Genomic DNA, 14,827 nt, shown 5'->3' on the forward strand with positions numbered 1-14,827 from the left:
CAGGTTTGTTCTCAACTCTCTCCTCCACGCTCTCTGCGGCGACGACCACCCCAACATCACACCTGCCATGATGCCCAAAAATGTAGTACTATCAAATACCGATCACGACATGACGGGGAAAAAATCCATTGCCTGAGCACAACGCATCCTCACCAACGTTTGCACACCATCAGGCGGTATGGAGATACTGATAGCCCTTTTGCACGCAGTCACTACACGTGGCAACACGCAACCCCAAACAGGGAGATGTTCAAGGTCGGTCACAACATTTTCTCTTTGGAATCCAAGATCATCGGAGGGGCCTATGATTACAAAAATCATTCCATGCTAAAACTGAATCACCGTGTGGAAGAAAATGTACTGCTTTTCATCTTTCGAATGAGGCTCCTCTATGCATCTGGATATTCTTCTACCGCCTGCTGCTAGAATTATCCGCTGACATACATCGATAGTGAACCACATCAGTCGCGGTACGAAGCCAACTCGGGACCGTTCCACCTGCGCGCGTGGTTAGCAAGCACTGTGCAAATTTGGGGCAGATGCTGGTGGACTCACTGCAGAAACTTGCCGCTCAAGTCGAGTGTCCCATCCAGCGCAAGCTTGGCAATCACGTTCCCAGGACCCTCGGGTGGGTTCAGCTTGCCCTCCTCGAATGCAGAGACAAAGCCAGCATGGTCCTTGTCGTCCATGAAGCCCTTTCCTTGCTCTCGTAACAGCTTCTGCATGTCTGTATCCGTCCTTCCCGGGCTGAGCGACACGGAAACAATGTCCTTCTCCTCGACCGCCAAGTGCTGGACGAGTGAGTGCAGGGCGGCCTTCTGCATAGAGCATTAGAAGTCAGCCATCAAATAACCCAAGAAGTAGCTTCGCAGGACTACAGCAAGAAGCAGGCCATAAGGTGGCCATAACTTGTATCAAGACCTGCAGCCTATAAGTTCTGGGTCCTATAGGCTGGAGGCGGAGTATGTTTGTTCTTGAAGAGGTAAAGGTTGTATCCGGAAATTGCTTACGGAGGAGCCGTACGGGCCCCAGGCTTTGTAGCCCTTGGTCGCTGCGCCAGAGGAAGTGACGATAATTCGACCCTTGGTCTGCCGCAGTTTCGGGATGACGGCCTGGACCAGGGCAAGTGGGCTGAAGAAGTTGATGTCGTAAATGGTCTTCCACTCATCAACAGCGGAGTCGGCAATGGGCTTGATGGGCTCAAGTGCCCCGTGGTTGATGACGATTCCGTCGACCTTTCCACCGAGCTTTACAGCAAGTTCAGTGACCTTTGTAGCATTCTATCATAAACGTGTCAATTGAATATGCTTTCCCCGAAATACACTTCTGCCTGCTTTTATGAGATCGTACCTCAAACTTCGTCAGGTCAGCCGCCAAATATTCGACTTGAGCTGGGTACTGCTTCTTGAGAGCTTCAAGCTCGGATTCTGTTCGGGCCACCAGCACCACCTTGTGCGAGTTCTGCAAGAGGTACTGGGATACTGCCAGGCCGATACCTCGGCCAGCGCCAGTCACAATGATTGTCTTCGCCGCCATCTTCTTTGCCGCTTCTGCCTTGAGCACAGGGAAGAAGTTTGCAGATGGATGGCAGTCTCCGTCCCAGATACTATCATCAGGCAGATTTTGAGGTCATTGGTGGGGTATGAGTTCGGAGGCTTACCTAATTACCCAGCCACCCCTGAATCGGGAGCACCTGGGCAGACACTTAGTCTCTATCTATACCTCAAGATTACAGAACCCCCAGCAATCACTCCAATCTGGTGATTTGTACCATGATGTTTTTTGGCCAATTGAATATGATTTAAAGACAAGTCATCTCGGAAAATACAGTATGGCCGAAAGGCAAGGGATAAGCTTAGCGACGAGTTGTCCCAGAGCGGAGTAGAATACGGGCAACATAGAGCCATGAGCAGGAGTTACTCCTTCCTCAACACCACGCAATATCCTCATAACGTTGATAACAACTCCTTGGGTATGTATACTACATATAAAGATACATTGATCAACCAACTCGTGCACAAGATGTAAATTCTAACCAATACATGCCCAGGGTGCATGAGAAACATTTTATCCGATCATATAGTAACAGAGAAAGCTCTGCTTGTCATTGCCCTTACACTACAGGTCAGGACAACTGCTCGCTACGCTTAATAATTTATAGGTATCCAGGAAACCTGATGGCATTTTTGGACCTGTCAGTCTGACAAATCCTTAGCACACCTGTATCACTTTCGTATACGCTGAGTCTCTGGTCAGATGCAGACACTGGAGGTCTATCTGCCAGTTTGGCGTTCTGGAAAGGCTCGATGTACTCATTTCAGTCTGAACCTCATCGTCAAATTCTGGCCCTTTCCCCGTGGGTTGATTCATCTCGCATTTATTGCCACTGCCGCCAACTAATACGCTACATGTCTGTGAAATACATGCGGGTTGCGGGAAGGCACATTGTACATACAGCATCGCAGATGTATAAAATCAAAATATCCCGTTGGGAGGCAAGTCTGTTAGGAGCGCTGTCAGACGCGGTAACGAGTCTGTAGATTTTCCGGTGAGCTGTGCAATAAAGCCATTGCTTGTACTGTGTTCACATCATGTGGAGGACGTAATTACATTAACATCTGGATCACCACTGCCTCCGGGCCGGACTACCTAAATTTGGCATTCCCAAATATCAACAAGGAGTAAGGGTCTGGTTTAGGCTTCTAGGCAAGGTTTCTTTTCTTTCCTTCTTTTTTCTCTCTCTTTCTTGCTGAGATGGCATGAAAATCTAGGGGAATCAAATGTCTATCTATATGCTGGTGCTATCATTTGCAGCACCTCATGGATCTCATAAGTGCAAAGTCTACGGCGAACCGCAAACTATCTGTCATCAACCAATTTTGCTGCTGAGAAGTATTAAGTCAGTTCACACACAAGGTTAGGATGTCACACCTCGATCGGCGTCACACTGTCACATCTAACAGACGACGACGACGACGACAACAACAATATAGTGCCATAACAGAGCACCTGCGGATTGCCTGTCTCTGGTGTGGTGTCTTTTAGGAGGTTTTCTCATGAGGCTTTAGCTTTGGGGGGGAGATCCCCTAGGAGATTGTCACGAAAGAGGCTGTGCCATTGGATGTTGGGTGGATTGGGGATACTGCAAGTCCGTTGTACGTGTGAGTTCATGTAAAATGTTTGCAGCTAAGCTGGTTCCATAGCAGCCATTACCACTCCAGGGCAATACTATCCCACATAAAGCCTTTCCAGGTCGTGCTACGCGTCATCTGGAACGTGACGGTATTCCAGCCCGCACTCAACAGCCCGGCGTCAAAAGGGAACTCAAAATACCTCCACTCGCCAGCCACCGTAGCGGAGCGGTACAAGCCCGGGTCGTTCAACAGCTGCGGTGTCCCACTCGTCAGGTTTCCAATGACTTTGTCGTTGGCATAGACGTTGGAGCTGGCGCCCGTGCTGTAGCCGGCGAGGGAGACGATGAGAGCCGCCTGTCCGGCCCCCGCGGCTGACGCACTGGCATTGGAGGGGATCTCGAAGCGGATGGTCCAGTTTCCGAGCCACGTCTGCCCGAAACACCAATCCGCCGGGTCCGAGGATCCGACTGTGTACGTGAGGCTGGCCGGACATGAGGCAACGAGCCCGTGCTGGTACGGTGCCCCGCCGTTGTTGAACCCGTACGCGTACCGGTCAAAGTCGCCCACCTGAAATAGCTTGGTACGCGCCGAGACTGCCCACTCCACCTCGCCCAGGTCCGAGTCCTCACCCGCCGAGACTTCGACGCCATTTTGGAGTAGCGAAGTCGTGACGTCCGCGATGGAACTGCCGTTCGACCACGCTTGTAGCCCGTATGTTGCGGCGCGCACGTCCGAGAAGGCGAAGTTGCCGTCGGCGTCCGCGTAACCTGCATAGTAGTAGTCACTGCCCATGTCGAGCGCCGTCTTGTTGGGCGCGTTGTCGCCCAGGAACACGGCTGCGTGGGCTGCGGGCCGCCCGTCCGAAAGCACAAGGCGGCCGCTCACGCTCCCGCGGCGTTGGTAGGCCTCATCCTCGAACCAGGCGTACGGCCAGGCGGCGAACTCGTCCTGCGCCCGGGCCTCGGCGTCCTCGACAGAACCGTCGTTAAGTAACCACAGCCATGGCCCCCATACTTTCCCAACCGGAAAAGCATCCTGGCTGCTGACTTGGAAGTGGGTGCCATGGATCATATTGAGCTGGACCGCATCTCCCGTTGCACTCTCGCGGTGGACCATTAGTTCTTGCTTGAGATGGTTCCCGTTGTAGTAATCCTTGCCCGGATTGATGTACCAGCTGCCGAAGCCCTCGCCATATACTCCATAGGCCGTCTGCTCGCGCACAAAAGCCGAAAAGTCATATTTGGTAATGTATCCTGTTCCATCCGGACGCAGCCATGTCTCGTCCTGCACCTTGAGCTCGGGCAGGTATTCAGATAGCGGCGGCAGGGGCTCGTCGCGACGGCTGGTGTGCCCCCGGGGGAAAGTAGCGTTGTCGAGCCGCCAAAGTGTTCGGAACTCGCCCAAGACGGGCACCGCACGGTTTACGAAGTACTGGTATGCTCCTGCCAGTCCAGTGTGGATCACCCAATGCATATCCCCTTCGATAGCAGTGAAACACACATCAATCCAGGGGCCAGCCTCATCCATTCCGGATGAGGTGATCGAGGCCGTTGTCCAGTTGAGATTGGACGCCGCACCGTCTAGAAGTTATGAAGTCAGCGTCTATAGTTGATGCCAAGTCGAAGTCATTGAATGGGTAAAAACATGGGGATCTAATTACTATAGGACACATAGTGGCCGACAGCTTCGCCAACAAGATCGCGCTCTTTGTAAAATAACTTCACGCCGTAGGTGCGCTGTTGCGTGAGGTTCCACAGCTCGTTACCAATGACCCACGTCTCATTATTGACCTGGGAGAGGAATGGTCCAGCACGCCCCACGACGGGGTGCGCCCTCGTGAGGACGCTTGCGAGGAGCACGGAAGCGAGTGAGAAAAGACCCTTCATGGTGGACGAGAGGCGTGCCGGGACTTTGGACACGGATGATTGACCAGCCGGCGGCATTCCCTGCCAGCGGCTTTATATCGACCATGACGCCGTCGCGGGATCTGTTCGCGCCGTGATCATGCGTTCAGGTGTACAAGGACGGCAAAATGGTCCCGAGATCTGAATGGGGCCAGGTTCGGGCCATTGATCCCACGAGATGTGCGAGCAGAATAGGCTTGGCGCGAACTGGTGACGAACAGGGCGGGCAGGGGGATTGACTAGCTCAACATCCAAACAATTGCATGCTGCCGCCCCTCCAGATAGACTGAGGTCATTGAGGAAGTTCGTGTTTTCATAGAAATTGATTCGCTGACTCTATGAATCGAAAAGAAGAAGAGTTTTGAGAGAACTCGGGGTATAAGGGAGTCACACATTACATAGGCGATAAGTATCAAGTCAAGGAACTCCATCTCTTTGCTTGATGCCAATATCCGCTACCTCGATCGCCGAGGTTGATGCAACGCTTCGAAAATATGATAACCAAGAACAACAGGAAAGAAAAAGAAAAAGAAAAGAAAGACAAAAGTGCAGGAAACCAGCAGCATGTAGCCAGATAAAGAGCGCGTGGCGCTGGTAAATTCGGCAGAGCTCTCACGTCGTTGTTGACGGGTGGGCCTCGTTCCTCAGCGCACTTGGTCCCTGAAAACCAGGCTGCGGCCGCACCTCGTCGAGCTCTACACCTTCCTGCTGCTCCTCCTTGGCCTTGCGCCGGCGCTCCTTGATTCTCATGTTTGCCAGCCGCTGGTCTCCTTCATTATGTCTCTTTTTGAAGTGGTAATATGTTGGTGGCCGGGGGCGGCATAGCACAACGACCCAGTTCGTAAACCAGCTCCCCTGGGTGAATGCCCTGTACCGATCCTTCTTGAGAAACTTGTGGCTGTTGAGGAACTCGCGTGTCGTCTCTCCGCGCGCCATCAGGAACATGTGATAGCCCATCAGGGCAGCCGGGTACAGGAACGCGATGAAGCCATATATCACCATGGCAAAAGGCACAGCATCGTGATTGATCGCCTGAGCAAACGTGACACCCTCCGCATTCATGTACACCAAGATCTGGGTCAGAGAAACCCCGATGAGGTACAATGAGAGCAGGGTTGCCGAGGAGACGAACGTGAAAAAGTAACGGTAGTTGCGGCGACCCACGCAGTTGTTGAGCCAGACACAGTGGTGATCAGCGGTCTCAATACAGTTATCACACATCCGGCAGTGATGAGTGCGAGGAGGCCGCCAGATTTGGCAAGTCTTGCAGTACTTGGTTGGCACCTCCATGGCGGCTGTCGACGACTCGGCCGACTTGATCAACGTCCAGTCAGTACTGGGAGGCGCCAGCCTCAAGGGGTCCTCGTTGATATCAGGAGGCGGGTTCTGATGAAGATTGCGAGGTAATATCTATCTCCCATGTCAGTTTCGTTCATGTATTCTTGTCAGACCGAGAAACGACTTACACCGGGGTCCGAAGTTGAAGCGTGGAGGAAGGACGAGACGCAGATGAAGGCCAAGTAGGCAAAGATGAGCGGAACAGCCGGCGAAACATCGTACCACAGGTCATGCGCCGAAAAGATGAAGAACAGGATGCAAGGCAGTATGACAAGAGCTCCCGTGGCTATGTTGACAGGCCGGGCTTTGGTGTTCTGGAGCCTACCGCCCATGCAGAAGACAGTGTTTCCAAGGAAATACTCCCAGTTGCGGCCCATATCCTGTCCGCTGGGCTTTGGAGCAACAGCCGTATTGGGCCTCGGATCGGTGGCTCCATCGCCGAATCGTGGGGACGAGGCGACAGAACCGAGTTTCTCTCCGCCTTGCATGTTGCGATTTGATGCATTCTCTCCCTGATTGCTCCTCCCAGGTAGCAGGAAACTTGACCTGAACGATCGAGGGGTCAAGGGAGAGGGCTGCCCGGAATTCTTGTAGCTCTTGTCCAGGTTCACAGCCAGTCCCTTGCTCTCTGCAGTCTCCCTCTGCTTGTTCAGTGGACGAACGCTGTCGGACACGCTGCCTTGCGGGTAGTGGCCGTTGGCACTAGTGTTGGCCGTGGCGCGATCGAAGGTTTCGGGTGCTGTTACCTCGGTCCCACGTGACGGAGGAGGATGCTCGTCCCCGGTATATCGGCGGGCCGAGGTGGACTGGGACTGGATGCTGTGTCGTACGACATTGGCTCCGATGGTTGTGGCGCCGACTTCTTGTGACAGTGTCTCGGCCGTCTCCGGCGGGCGGCTCATGGTTGAAGGCCTCGCGACACCCCTCTGCGCCTGCAGCTTCTGAGAGCTCATGGGGCGGAAGAAAGAGTGCGAGGAGACAGACGGGACATGGCTCCGGCCAGCAGCACTGACGGGCCGGCCGCCCGTCGCGACAGAGCTGGAGCCGATGCTGGCAGCCACACTGCCTCGTTTCCCAGAGAGCGCGCGACGAAGGGGCGTAGGTTGAGGCCAGGCGCCGGGCGCCCTCTGCGATGAGATGTGCGACCTGACGGTGCCGGTCTGGGAGGTTGCCATGCTCTGCCTGTTGGGGTTCTGCGCCTCGATCTCGCGTCCATCCTCGGTGCCAATGTCGGTCATCCTGGAGGATATTATGCTGGGCGGGCCGGTGGTCCTGCCGGGATACTGAGGGAAGCTGGCATCGTCGTCGCCGGTGCTGGCAGCGCCAGCCGGGGTGTTGGACCTCGAGCCCTCCTGAGACGCCATGGGCGCGGAGTGGGCGGTCGTGTGCGTGGTGGTGATCTCGGGGTGAGGTGGTGGTCGGGGCCGGGCTTGGGTGCGTCGCAGTGTCAACGGCCGGCTAGATCATAATTGCCACGGGTTGAACAGAAGACATCAAAGGGGGTCGCAGTAGGAGCGGAGAGTCGACGATGGTTAACAGGCTGACAGGTGCCTTGGCTCAATGCTAAGGTTCGTTCGGGACGTGGAGAATCGGGGTGGTGCAGGGCACTTCCTGGGTTGCAAGCACGGAAATTGCGGCGATGTCGTGGAGTCTGACGAGTCTGAGGATGGATGCGATTCGATGGGGGCGGGCAGTATTGGGGACCAGGACTTGGGATGGATTTCGGCACGAGGCGGCAAGACGGCGAAATTAGATTACGGGCGCGTGGGGTTGAGACGGTGGTATCGAGAAGTATCAAAGGAGTGGCAGCGCAAAGACAGGGCAGGGGGAAAAAAGAGTGACGGAAGTTGGCGAGAGAAACAGAAGGAAAAAAAGGTTGGCGGCGAAAAAGGGAGGGTGTGACACAGCAGAGACGGAAGAAGAGGAGGCCTGAGCAAGAGGAGAGAGTCTGAGCAGAGTCCGAGATGCTTTTTCAGCAGTCTGCAGTCCCCAAGCCAGTCAGCCCTGTGCTGTGTGCTGCCAACCTGTCGCGAGTCCCACCTGCGATGGCCATGCAGCCATGCAGCCATGCAGCCCGTGCAACATCAGCTTCTTGTCCTGTAGACCACTGGGCCTGTGCCGTACTGCCGCTGGGGATTGGCTGGGCTGCACTTGGGCTGGACAGATGCGACATGCACGCCCCAAGATCAGACCTCATTAGCAGCAACGGTACGGAGATTGATACCACTCAACCACTGTAGCCTCATGCGGCTTAGGTTCCAACCTTCCCAGGCTGCCAGGGCTGCCAGGCTGCCCGGGAGATTACGGTGCTGCCCTGTCAGTCACGGAGCACGGGGCACGGAGGTACGGAGTACTCCTGGGGCCACGGGCACTGAGGCTGGCACTGAGGCTTATGTCAGCTCTCGCGCAGCATTGACCAATGCGAAGTGCCCAAGCCAGCCGGCCAATCACGCCCCCGCCCGTCATAATCCCGCCCTGCTGGCCGGCAGCTCCATTCTCTGCGCACCCGGACCGAATCATACGAGACCACCATCATCGAAAGTTGTTAGACGAGCCCTCCCCGACCGGCCACAACCACCACCTCCTCCTCCACCACGACCGATCACAGCCCGATCCCGCCCTCACCGTTACCAGAACCCCTGTCAGAAGCCATGGCGTCCAGAATCGCTACCCGTGCTTTCTCCACCACAGCCCGCCGGCTGCAAAGCGAGCATGTCCTGAAGCAGGAGACCAAGCGAAACCCCGAGCTTATGGTGCGTTGAGACCATGCTGCCGACGCAACCGGGCCAACAGTGACGCCGCCGTCTTCGTGACCTATTGCTCCAGCAGGAGCCCGCGACCCGGAAACGAGCTGACGCGGGATACATGACAGATCCTCGGCGCCGTCATGGTCGCTGCCTTCGGTGGCGCTGGACTCTACTTTGGTACGTCATGACGGCCATCGCTGAAAATCATTCGGCAGCAACTGAGAGAGACCATGGACAGGACGCTCGCCCACCTCCTCCACCTCTGAGCAGAAGGTTCCCCACGCCGGCAACCCCTGGGAGACCGGCGGGCAGGGCAAGTACCAGTACTACCCCGGCGGCGACAGGTCCGCCGAGCCCAAGGACGCCCCCAGCGCCGTCAACACCGTTGTCGTTCCCAACGTCAACCTGCCAAAGGTATGCATGCAATTACTCGACGTCCGGGCGAGTACCACGCGCGGACTACTGTCTTCATGGCCACCCATTTGCTACCGCATCTCGAAACAAGAGAAGCTAACATAAAGGCGCCACAGGAGCTGCACGAGAAGTACAACAAGTGGGGCAAGGACGGTTACTAGATGGATCATGTCCAAGTGGGAGAACAAGGGCCGCGCGAGCAGCTTCGCAATCCGGGAAGCATTGTGTAGATAGACGGTCAGCAATGGAAAGATTTCACCGCAGCCCCTGAACCTGTTTCCGCTGTGTGCACGGGCGGATTGCGTGTCAGGACACAACGCACGTTGTCCCATGGCCCGAGGACTTGATGAGCACTGTTTCATAGCGGAGTCCTGAGGGAAAGGCCTGTAGCACTCAGTGCTCAATTCGACAAGGGGGATGCAAAATAGATTGGTTTGGCACACCTGGTGACTGAGCCTGGCTCTGGCTTATTCCAGCCACACCAGTAAGCTACAGAGGTAAATGGATACATTCACAACCTCTGAGCCGTGGATTTTGGTATACGAGACTTAGCCACGGTTTCCAGCTATATTGCGCGAGTGTGGTTCCGCAGTACCAGGGTATTTTGAAAGCCATTAATATTATTATATGTGCCATTTTCATCAGAGTATTTACCCTGCCTTTCTCGAAAGAGCGAGCATTTGCTTTTCGAGGGATCCCCCCTTGGATCAAAAGGCCTCACTCACCACCATTTGCGAGACCGAGTATTCTCGTCCTTTCATGACGGAACAGACACAAGATGGTTCTGGCCCAACCTGGTACCAGAGCTGCAACTGGCAACAAACCGGGAGAGTTCAAACACACAACCAGGCATATCTAAAGCCCTGCCAACAACGCCGCACCTCCTACAGCCCCCAGGAAAGCAGCTGTGGGCATTGCGGCGAAAACACCAGCTCCACCAGTCATGCCGCCAGCCGTGATCGTCGTCGTCGGCGAAATACCCTCCGTGAACGGAGCATCTTGAACAGGTGTGGCCCCAGAGAAGGCGGGAGTCTGGGTTGTGGCAGTTGGATTTGGCATAGCATCGGCCATCATGGGGTTGAGCACGCTGGACAAGGAAGGAAGTGATCAAGTCAGCAAGCTGTGGTTTTGCAGAGGGGCCGGGGGAAGGGGAGGCCTCACTTGTCAATGACGTGGATGACGCCGTTGGAGGTGATAATATCCGCAATTGTGACCTGGGCCGAGTTGACAAAGACCTTGCCATTTTCCATTCGCACGTTTACGTTCCCACCTTGTAGCGTTGCGAATGTCATGGGGGTGCTGTTCATCGACTGCCTTCGCATTGGCATGTTTGCCATGCCGGGCATAGCCATCGTGGTTCCAGACATGGCGCTGCTCCCCATGAGCAGGTTAGTCGAGAACATGGCCATGTCGCCACCATGCAGGACGTGATATGACAGGATTGTCGACAAATCCATCACGGATGCGCTCTCGGCTGCCGAACCAATGTTCTCGAAGGCCTTGTTCGATGGCGCAAAGATGGTGACGTCCGACAGGCTGTCCACGGCCATTACCATGTTTGTCTTGGTCAGCGCGCCAGCGAGTGAGGTCACTGGGCTTTGGCGTTAGCACGGCGATGGATTTGAAGTATTGCACTCTAGAGATCCGAAACCATGAAAGATGGGGATTCGTCGAGGAGAGAAGAGTGACACTTACAGCCCATGTCGGTGGCGGTGACGGACGGGGACATTGGGATGGTGAGGACCTTGTCGACTGGCAGCGTGTTAGTTGCTAATTCAACGCTTCACACACAAAGACAAGCAAAATGGAGGCGCCTCCATTTGGACCACCACTTACTAACGTGTACAACGCCACCGTCGAATGCAATATCTGCCTTGGTGACACTGCTCATCTGCTTGAAGCCGGAAAAGATCATTGCCATGTTTTCCATCTTGACCAGCTCAACCTTCTGATTGCCAGTTACCATGGAGAATGGCATTCCCATGAATGTGCTCACAAATTTGGGCTGTTTGCTGATTAGTATGATGCTCACTAGAATTCCTCTCGATTCCAATTACCGTCTCGGTGAAAGCCGTCGACATCATTACCCCTGACATGACATGGTACTGCAGGAGCGCTGTGACCATATTCATGTCGTTGGTGAGGCCTGGCATGGCCTTCATGGCCTTCTCGAAGGCGTCGTTGGAAGGGGCAAGAATGGTGATGTTGCTAATTGTGGTCAAAGCCTTGACATCTGGTTAGCAACCACGAGCACGGGCACTGGGAAAGATGCACCGATGGTACACCGGAGCTGTGGCATACTTGTGTAAACTGTGGCATGCCGGCCAGGATAGCTATTACTCTACGGATCAGCCAAATCTTCCTCCCACAATTTTTGATTGATGGGATTTTGTGTCTTACAGTTCAAGGTGCTCAGGGTGTTGTTGTTCGCAGCGAGCACGTTAGCCAGTGGCTCGGCGGTGGCAACGCCGGCCGCAATTGCGGTGGACAAAACTTGTGAGAAACGCATCTTCGCAGAAGACGGCTGGAGAAGATGGTACCGGACCTGGAGAAGGAGAAGAGGAAGACGAGAGACGAGAGACGAATCTATCACGCCCAGGCTAGAGCCTTCACGGTGGGCCGTCGAATACATATATATCCGCGTCTCTCCTCGCGTCTCCGGCCCGGAGCCCTCCCGGGAACCTAGTGACACCTTCGTTCAGCCCCTCATGTCCGCAGGTTTCCAGCCTGAAGTCTACAACCTCGACAAGGCCCGGGTAGCGAAGCTGCCGTTGGACACCATCAGCATCTAGACTACCCCGTCTGCCCGTCAGACCAGCTGATCTCGGTGCAGCAGAGCATGGACCGCGGGCACGACTCGTCACACGCAGGACCCCCTGCCGGCGATCTGAATATCACACCCATCAGGATCCCTTTCCTTGCAGCCTAGTGATCGACAGAGCTTAGGGAATTAAGCTTGAATGTTTGACAGGGCGGGTGGGAGCTGTGGTCGCCAATGAGAAGCTGGGATGAGGGTAAAACGGCCGCTTCATCTGAAAATTATCCAGGTAGAGCTAGCACTCGGAAGATCTGACCGAAGGGGAGCTTGGGTTTCCGGGAGAAGGCCGTGATCCTGATGGGTTTGTTGAGATCTAAACATGTTTGAAACAGGAGGAGGGGAACACTCTGGCAGTTTAAGCTCCAAGCACATCTGTGCCGGTACAATACATGGCATACTGCATATGCAGTTGGTAGGTAGATCCGTAAGCTGCAACAATTCAGGGCAGAGGGTACGGCTAGTCTGTACTTCCAGGACCAAGACAAGACTGAAGTTGTTTATTATTACACAGTTGCGACAACAATGAGGTTTGGAGTACTTACAACAGTACACATGAACACATCCAAGGGCCGATCCGATAGGATAATGATACATGTAGTTTACTCTCAAACTTGTGGGGTCTTAGCCCGGGTAGCATCTCTTCCGATCAGGCCAAGACAAGCAAGGAGACCATCCAATCATACCATACAGACCTGTTGCTAACTCCACATCGATTACCCGCCTGTCTGATGGCTGGGTGTATTAAAAAAGGGAAAAAAGAAGGACCGACCGTGGTTCGAACACGGGACCCCAAGATTTGCAATCTTATGCTCTACCACTGAGCCACCGATCCAAATTTTTGGGTAGTGATCAATTTTGACCTGCTACAGGGCCCTGATCGGTGCTTTATAGAGCCTTGCCAAACCCCTTCATCCCTCCTCCTAGAGTGGCTTATACCTTATTTTAAACACTTAATACTACTTAAAGGTAGTTAAAATACTTAATAAATAATACTTTAAGCTATTTTTATAATTTATATATTTAATTATTAATAATATTTATAATAATTAACTTAAAGCTAATATTTATACACCTAATAAATTAATCTACACACCTAATATTTTCTTTCTATTTACTTAATACTTACTTTTCTTAATAACTCCCCTATATTTATAAGTACTTTCTAAGTTAGTACTAAAAGACCCTATAGGATAATTTTTCTAGCACCCTTTCACCTTTACCTTTTAATAGCCCTTCTAGCATACCTTTTAACAGCTCTTTTAACACACCTTTTAACCTATATACCTTTAGGTATATTTAAGTATTAACTAAGTATTTATCTAACCTTTTAACGTTTAATTAATATCTAAATTCTTAGTTAATACCTAAATATACTTAAAGGTATATAGGTTAAAAGGTATACTAAAAGGGCTACTAGAAAGGCTATTAAAAGATAAAGGTAAAGAGCTATTAGAAGGTAAAGGTAAAAGGGTGCTAAAAAGTAAAGATAAAAGGGCGCTAGAAGAGGTATTAAAAGGGGTATTAAAAGAGGTTTAAAAGGGGTTTATACTTTAAGGATTAAAAATTTAAAGAATCTTAATTAAATATATAGTTTTCTATAAGCTTTATATATAAAAAATAAGTACTAAGTATATAAAAAGAAAATATTAAGTATATAAATTAACTTATTAAATATATAAATATTAGTTTATTAACTTATTATTTTTAATATATTAATTAAAATATTTTAATTTAATTATTATATAAATTTTATAAATATAAATATAAAAATAATTATAATTAATAAATAATTTATAAATATAATTATAAATAAATTAATAATTAATTATAATATTTATAAAATAATAAATTTAATTAAAAATTATTATATTTATAAAATTTATATAATAATTAAATTAAAATATTTTAATTAATATATTAATTATTTAAATATTTTTATTATAAATATTTTAATTATATTAATTTTTATAATTTTTAATTAAATTTATTATTTTATAAATATTATAATTAATTATTAATTTATTTATAATTATATTTATAATTAAATTATTTTTATAATTATTAAAATATTATAATTAATTTATAATAGAAAGAGAGAAGGTAGAGTTAAAATTAAAGTATAGTTAAGTTAGTTATTAAGTTAGGTTATAAGTAGGCTAGGGTAAAGGCTCTAACCTTAATTAAAAACCTACTAACTAATTTAATAATTAAGCTAGAAATCTAATTAGCTTATTTACACCTCTTTATACCTACTATAAGTGCTAGGTGGTAAGAAGAAAGTATAATATTCTTATTACTTTTAGTTAATTAGGAGGCTTTATTTATTAATAAAGCTATTTTTAATTAAATTATTAATTTATTTAAAATTACTATTAAGTATATAATTATAATTTAATCGATTTAAGCACCTTAAAAACACTTAAAATTAATATTTTATAAATTATTTAAATTACTTAAATTTAAATTTCTTTA

General features: G+C 50.6%; 5 protein-coding genes across 5 annotated transcripts; 1 reads left to right on the forward strand and 4 right to left on the reverse strand.

Moving 5' to 3' along the window:
- Positions 1–256: 256 nt before the first annotated feature.
- On the reverse strand, positions 257–1,596 carry KVR01_002865 (uncharacterized protein). Its single transcript, XM_044792087.1, has 4 exons — positions 1,351–1,596; positions 1,011–1,280; positions 556–818; positions 257–498 (listed from the first exon to the last, which is right to left on the reverse strand). Exons 1-4 carry the CDS (start codon positions 1,534–1,536, stop codon positions 462–464), a joined length of 756 nt encoding a protein of 251 aa, XP_044647880.1. The 5' UTR covers positions 1,537–1,596; the 3' UTR covers positions 257–461.
- Positions 1,597–3,209: 1,613 nt separating this feature from the next.
- KVR01_002691 (uncharacterized protein) lies at positions 3,210–5,077 on the reverse strand (the record flags this gene model as incomplete). The annotated part of the gene is made up of 2 exons (XM_044781887.1): positions 3,210–4,714; positions 4,795–5,077. The coding sequence occupies 2 exons, from the start codon at positions 5,075–5,077 to the stop codon at positions 3,210–3,212; spliced, it is 1,788 nt and encodes a 595-aa protein (XP_044647706.1).
- A 573-nt stretch (positions 5,078–5,650) lies between these two features.
- Positions 5,651–7,740, reverse strand: KVR01_003154 (palmitoyltransferase ERF2; the record flags this gene model as incomplete). The annotated part of the gene is made up of 2 exons (XM_044792984.1): positions 5,651–6,448; positions 6,505–7,740. 2 exons carry the CDS (start codon positions 7,738–7,740, stop codon positions 5,651–5,653), a joined length of 2,034 nt encoding a protein of 677 aa, XP_044648169.1.
- Positions 7,741–9,027: 1,287 nt separating this feature from the next.
- KVR01_003305 (uncharacterized protein) lies at positions 9,028–9,698 on the forward strand (the record flags this gene model as incomplete). Its single annotated transcript, XM_044790103.1, has 4 exons — positions 9,028–9,129; positions 9,249–9,300; positions 9,362–9,537; positions 9,654–9,698. 4 exons carry the CDS (start codon positions 9,028–9,030, stop codon positions 9,696–9,698), a joined length of 375 nt encoding a protein of 124 aa, XP_044648320.1.
- A 684-nt stretch (positions 9,699–10,382) lies between these two features.
- On the reverse strand, positions 10,383–12,744 carry KVR01_002979 (uncharacterized protein). Its single transcript, XM_044789591.1, has 7 exons — positions 11,938–12,744; positions 11,839–11,870; positions 11,595–11,762; positions 11,374–11,542; positions 11,233–11,289; positions 10,699–11,128; positions 10,383–10,624 (listed from the first exon to the last, which is right to left on the reverse strand). The coding sequence occupies exons 1-7, from the start codon at positions 12,167–12,169 to the stop codon at positions 10,393–10,395; spliced, it is 1,320 nt and encodes a 439-aa protein (XP_044647994.1). The 5' UTR covers positions 12,170–12,744; the 3' UTR covers positions 10,383–10,392.
- Between the last annotated feature and the right edge of the window lie 2,083 nt (positions 12,745–14,827).

This window comes from Diaporthe batatas (genome assembly GCF_019321695.1).
Source record: "Diaporthe batatas strain CRI 302-4 chromosome Unknown Contig00003, whole genome shotgun sequence".
Classification (NCBI taxonomy): domain Eukaryota; kingdom Fungi; phylum Ascomycota; class Sordariomycetes; order Diaporthales; family Diaporthaceae; genus Diaporthe; species Diaporthe batatas.

Bases quoted from the DNA above. Each gene is read 5' to 3' on its own strand.
- KVR01_002865 (XM_044792087.1), bottom strand. From the start codon at position 1,536: ATGGCGGCGAAGACAATCATTGTGACTGGCGCTGGCCGAGGTATCGGC. The intron at 1,281-1,350 runs GTACGATCTCAT...CGTTTATGATAG, and splicing joins CTGACCTGACGAAGTTTGAG to AATGCTACAAAGGTCACTGA. The intron at 499-555 runs GTGAGTCCACCA...CCACGCGCGCAG, and splicing joins TTGAGCGGCAAGTTTCTGCA to GTGGAACGGTCCCGAGTTGG.
- KVR01_002979 (XM_044789591.1), bottom strand. From the start codon at position 12,169: ATGTATTCGACGGCCCACCGTGAAGGCTCTAGCCTGGGCGTGATAGAT. The intron at 11,129-11,232 runs GTAAGTGTCACT...GCCAAAGCCCAG, and splicing joins CACCGCCACCGACATGGGCT to TGACCTCACTCGCTGGCGCG. The intron at 10,625-10,698 runs GTGAGGCCTCCC...TTCCTTGTCCAG, and splicing joins GTCATCCACGTCATTGACAA to CGTGCTCAACCCCATGATGG.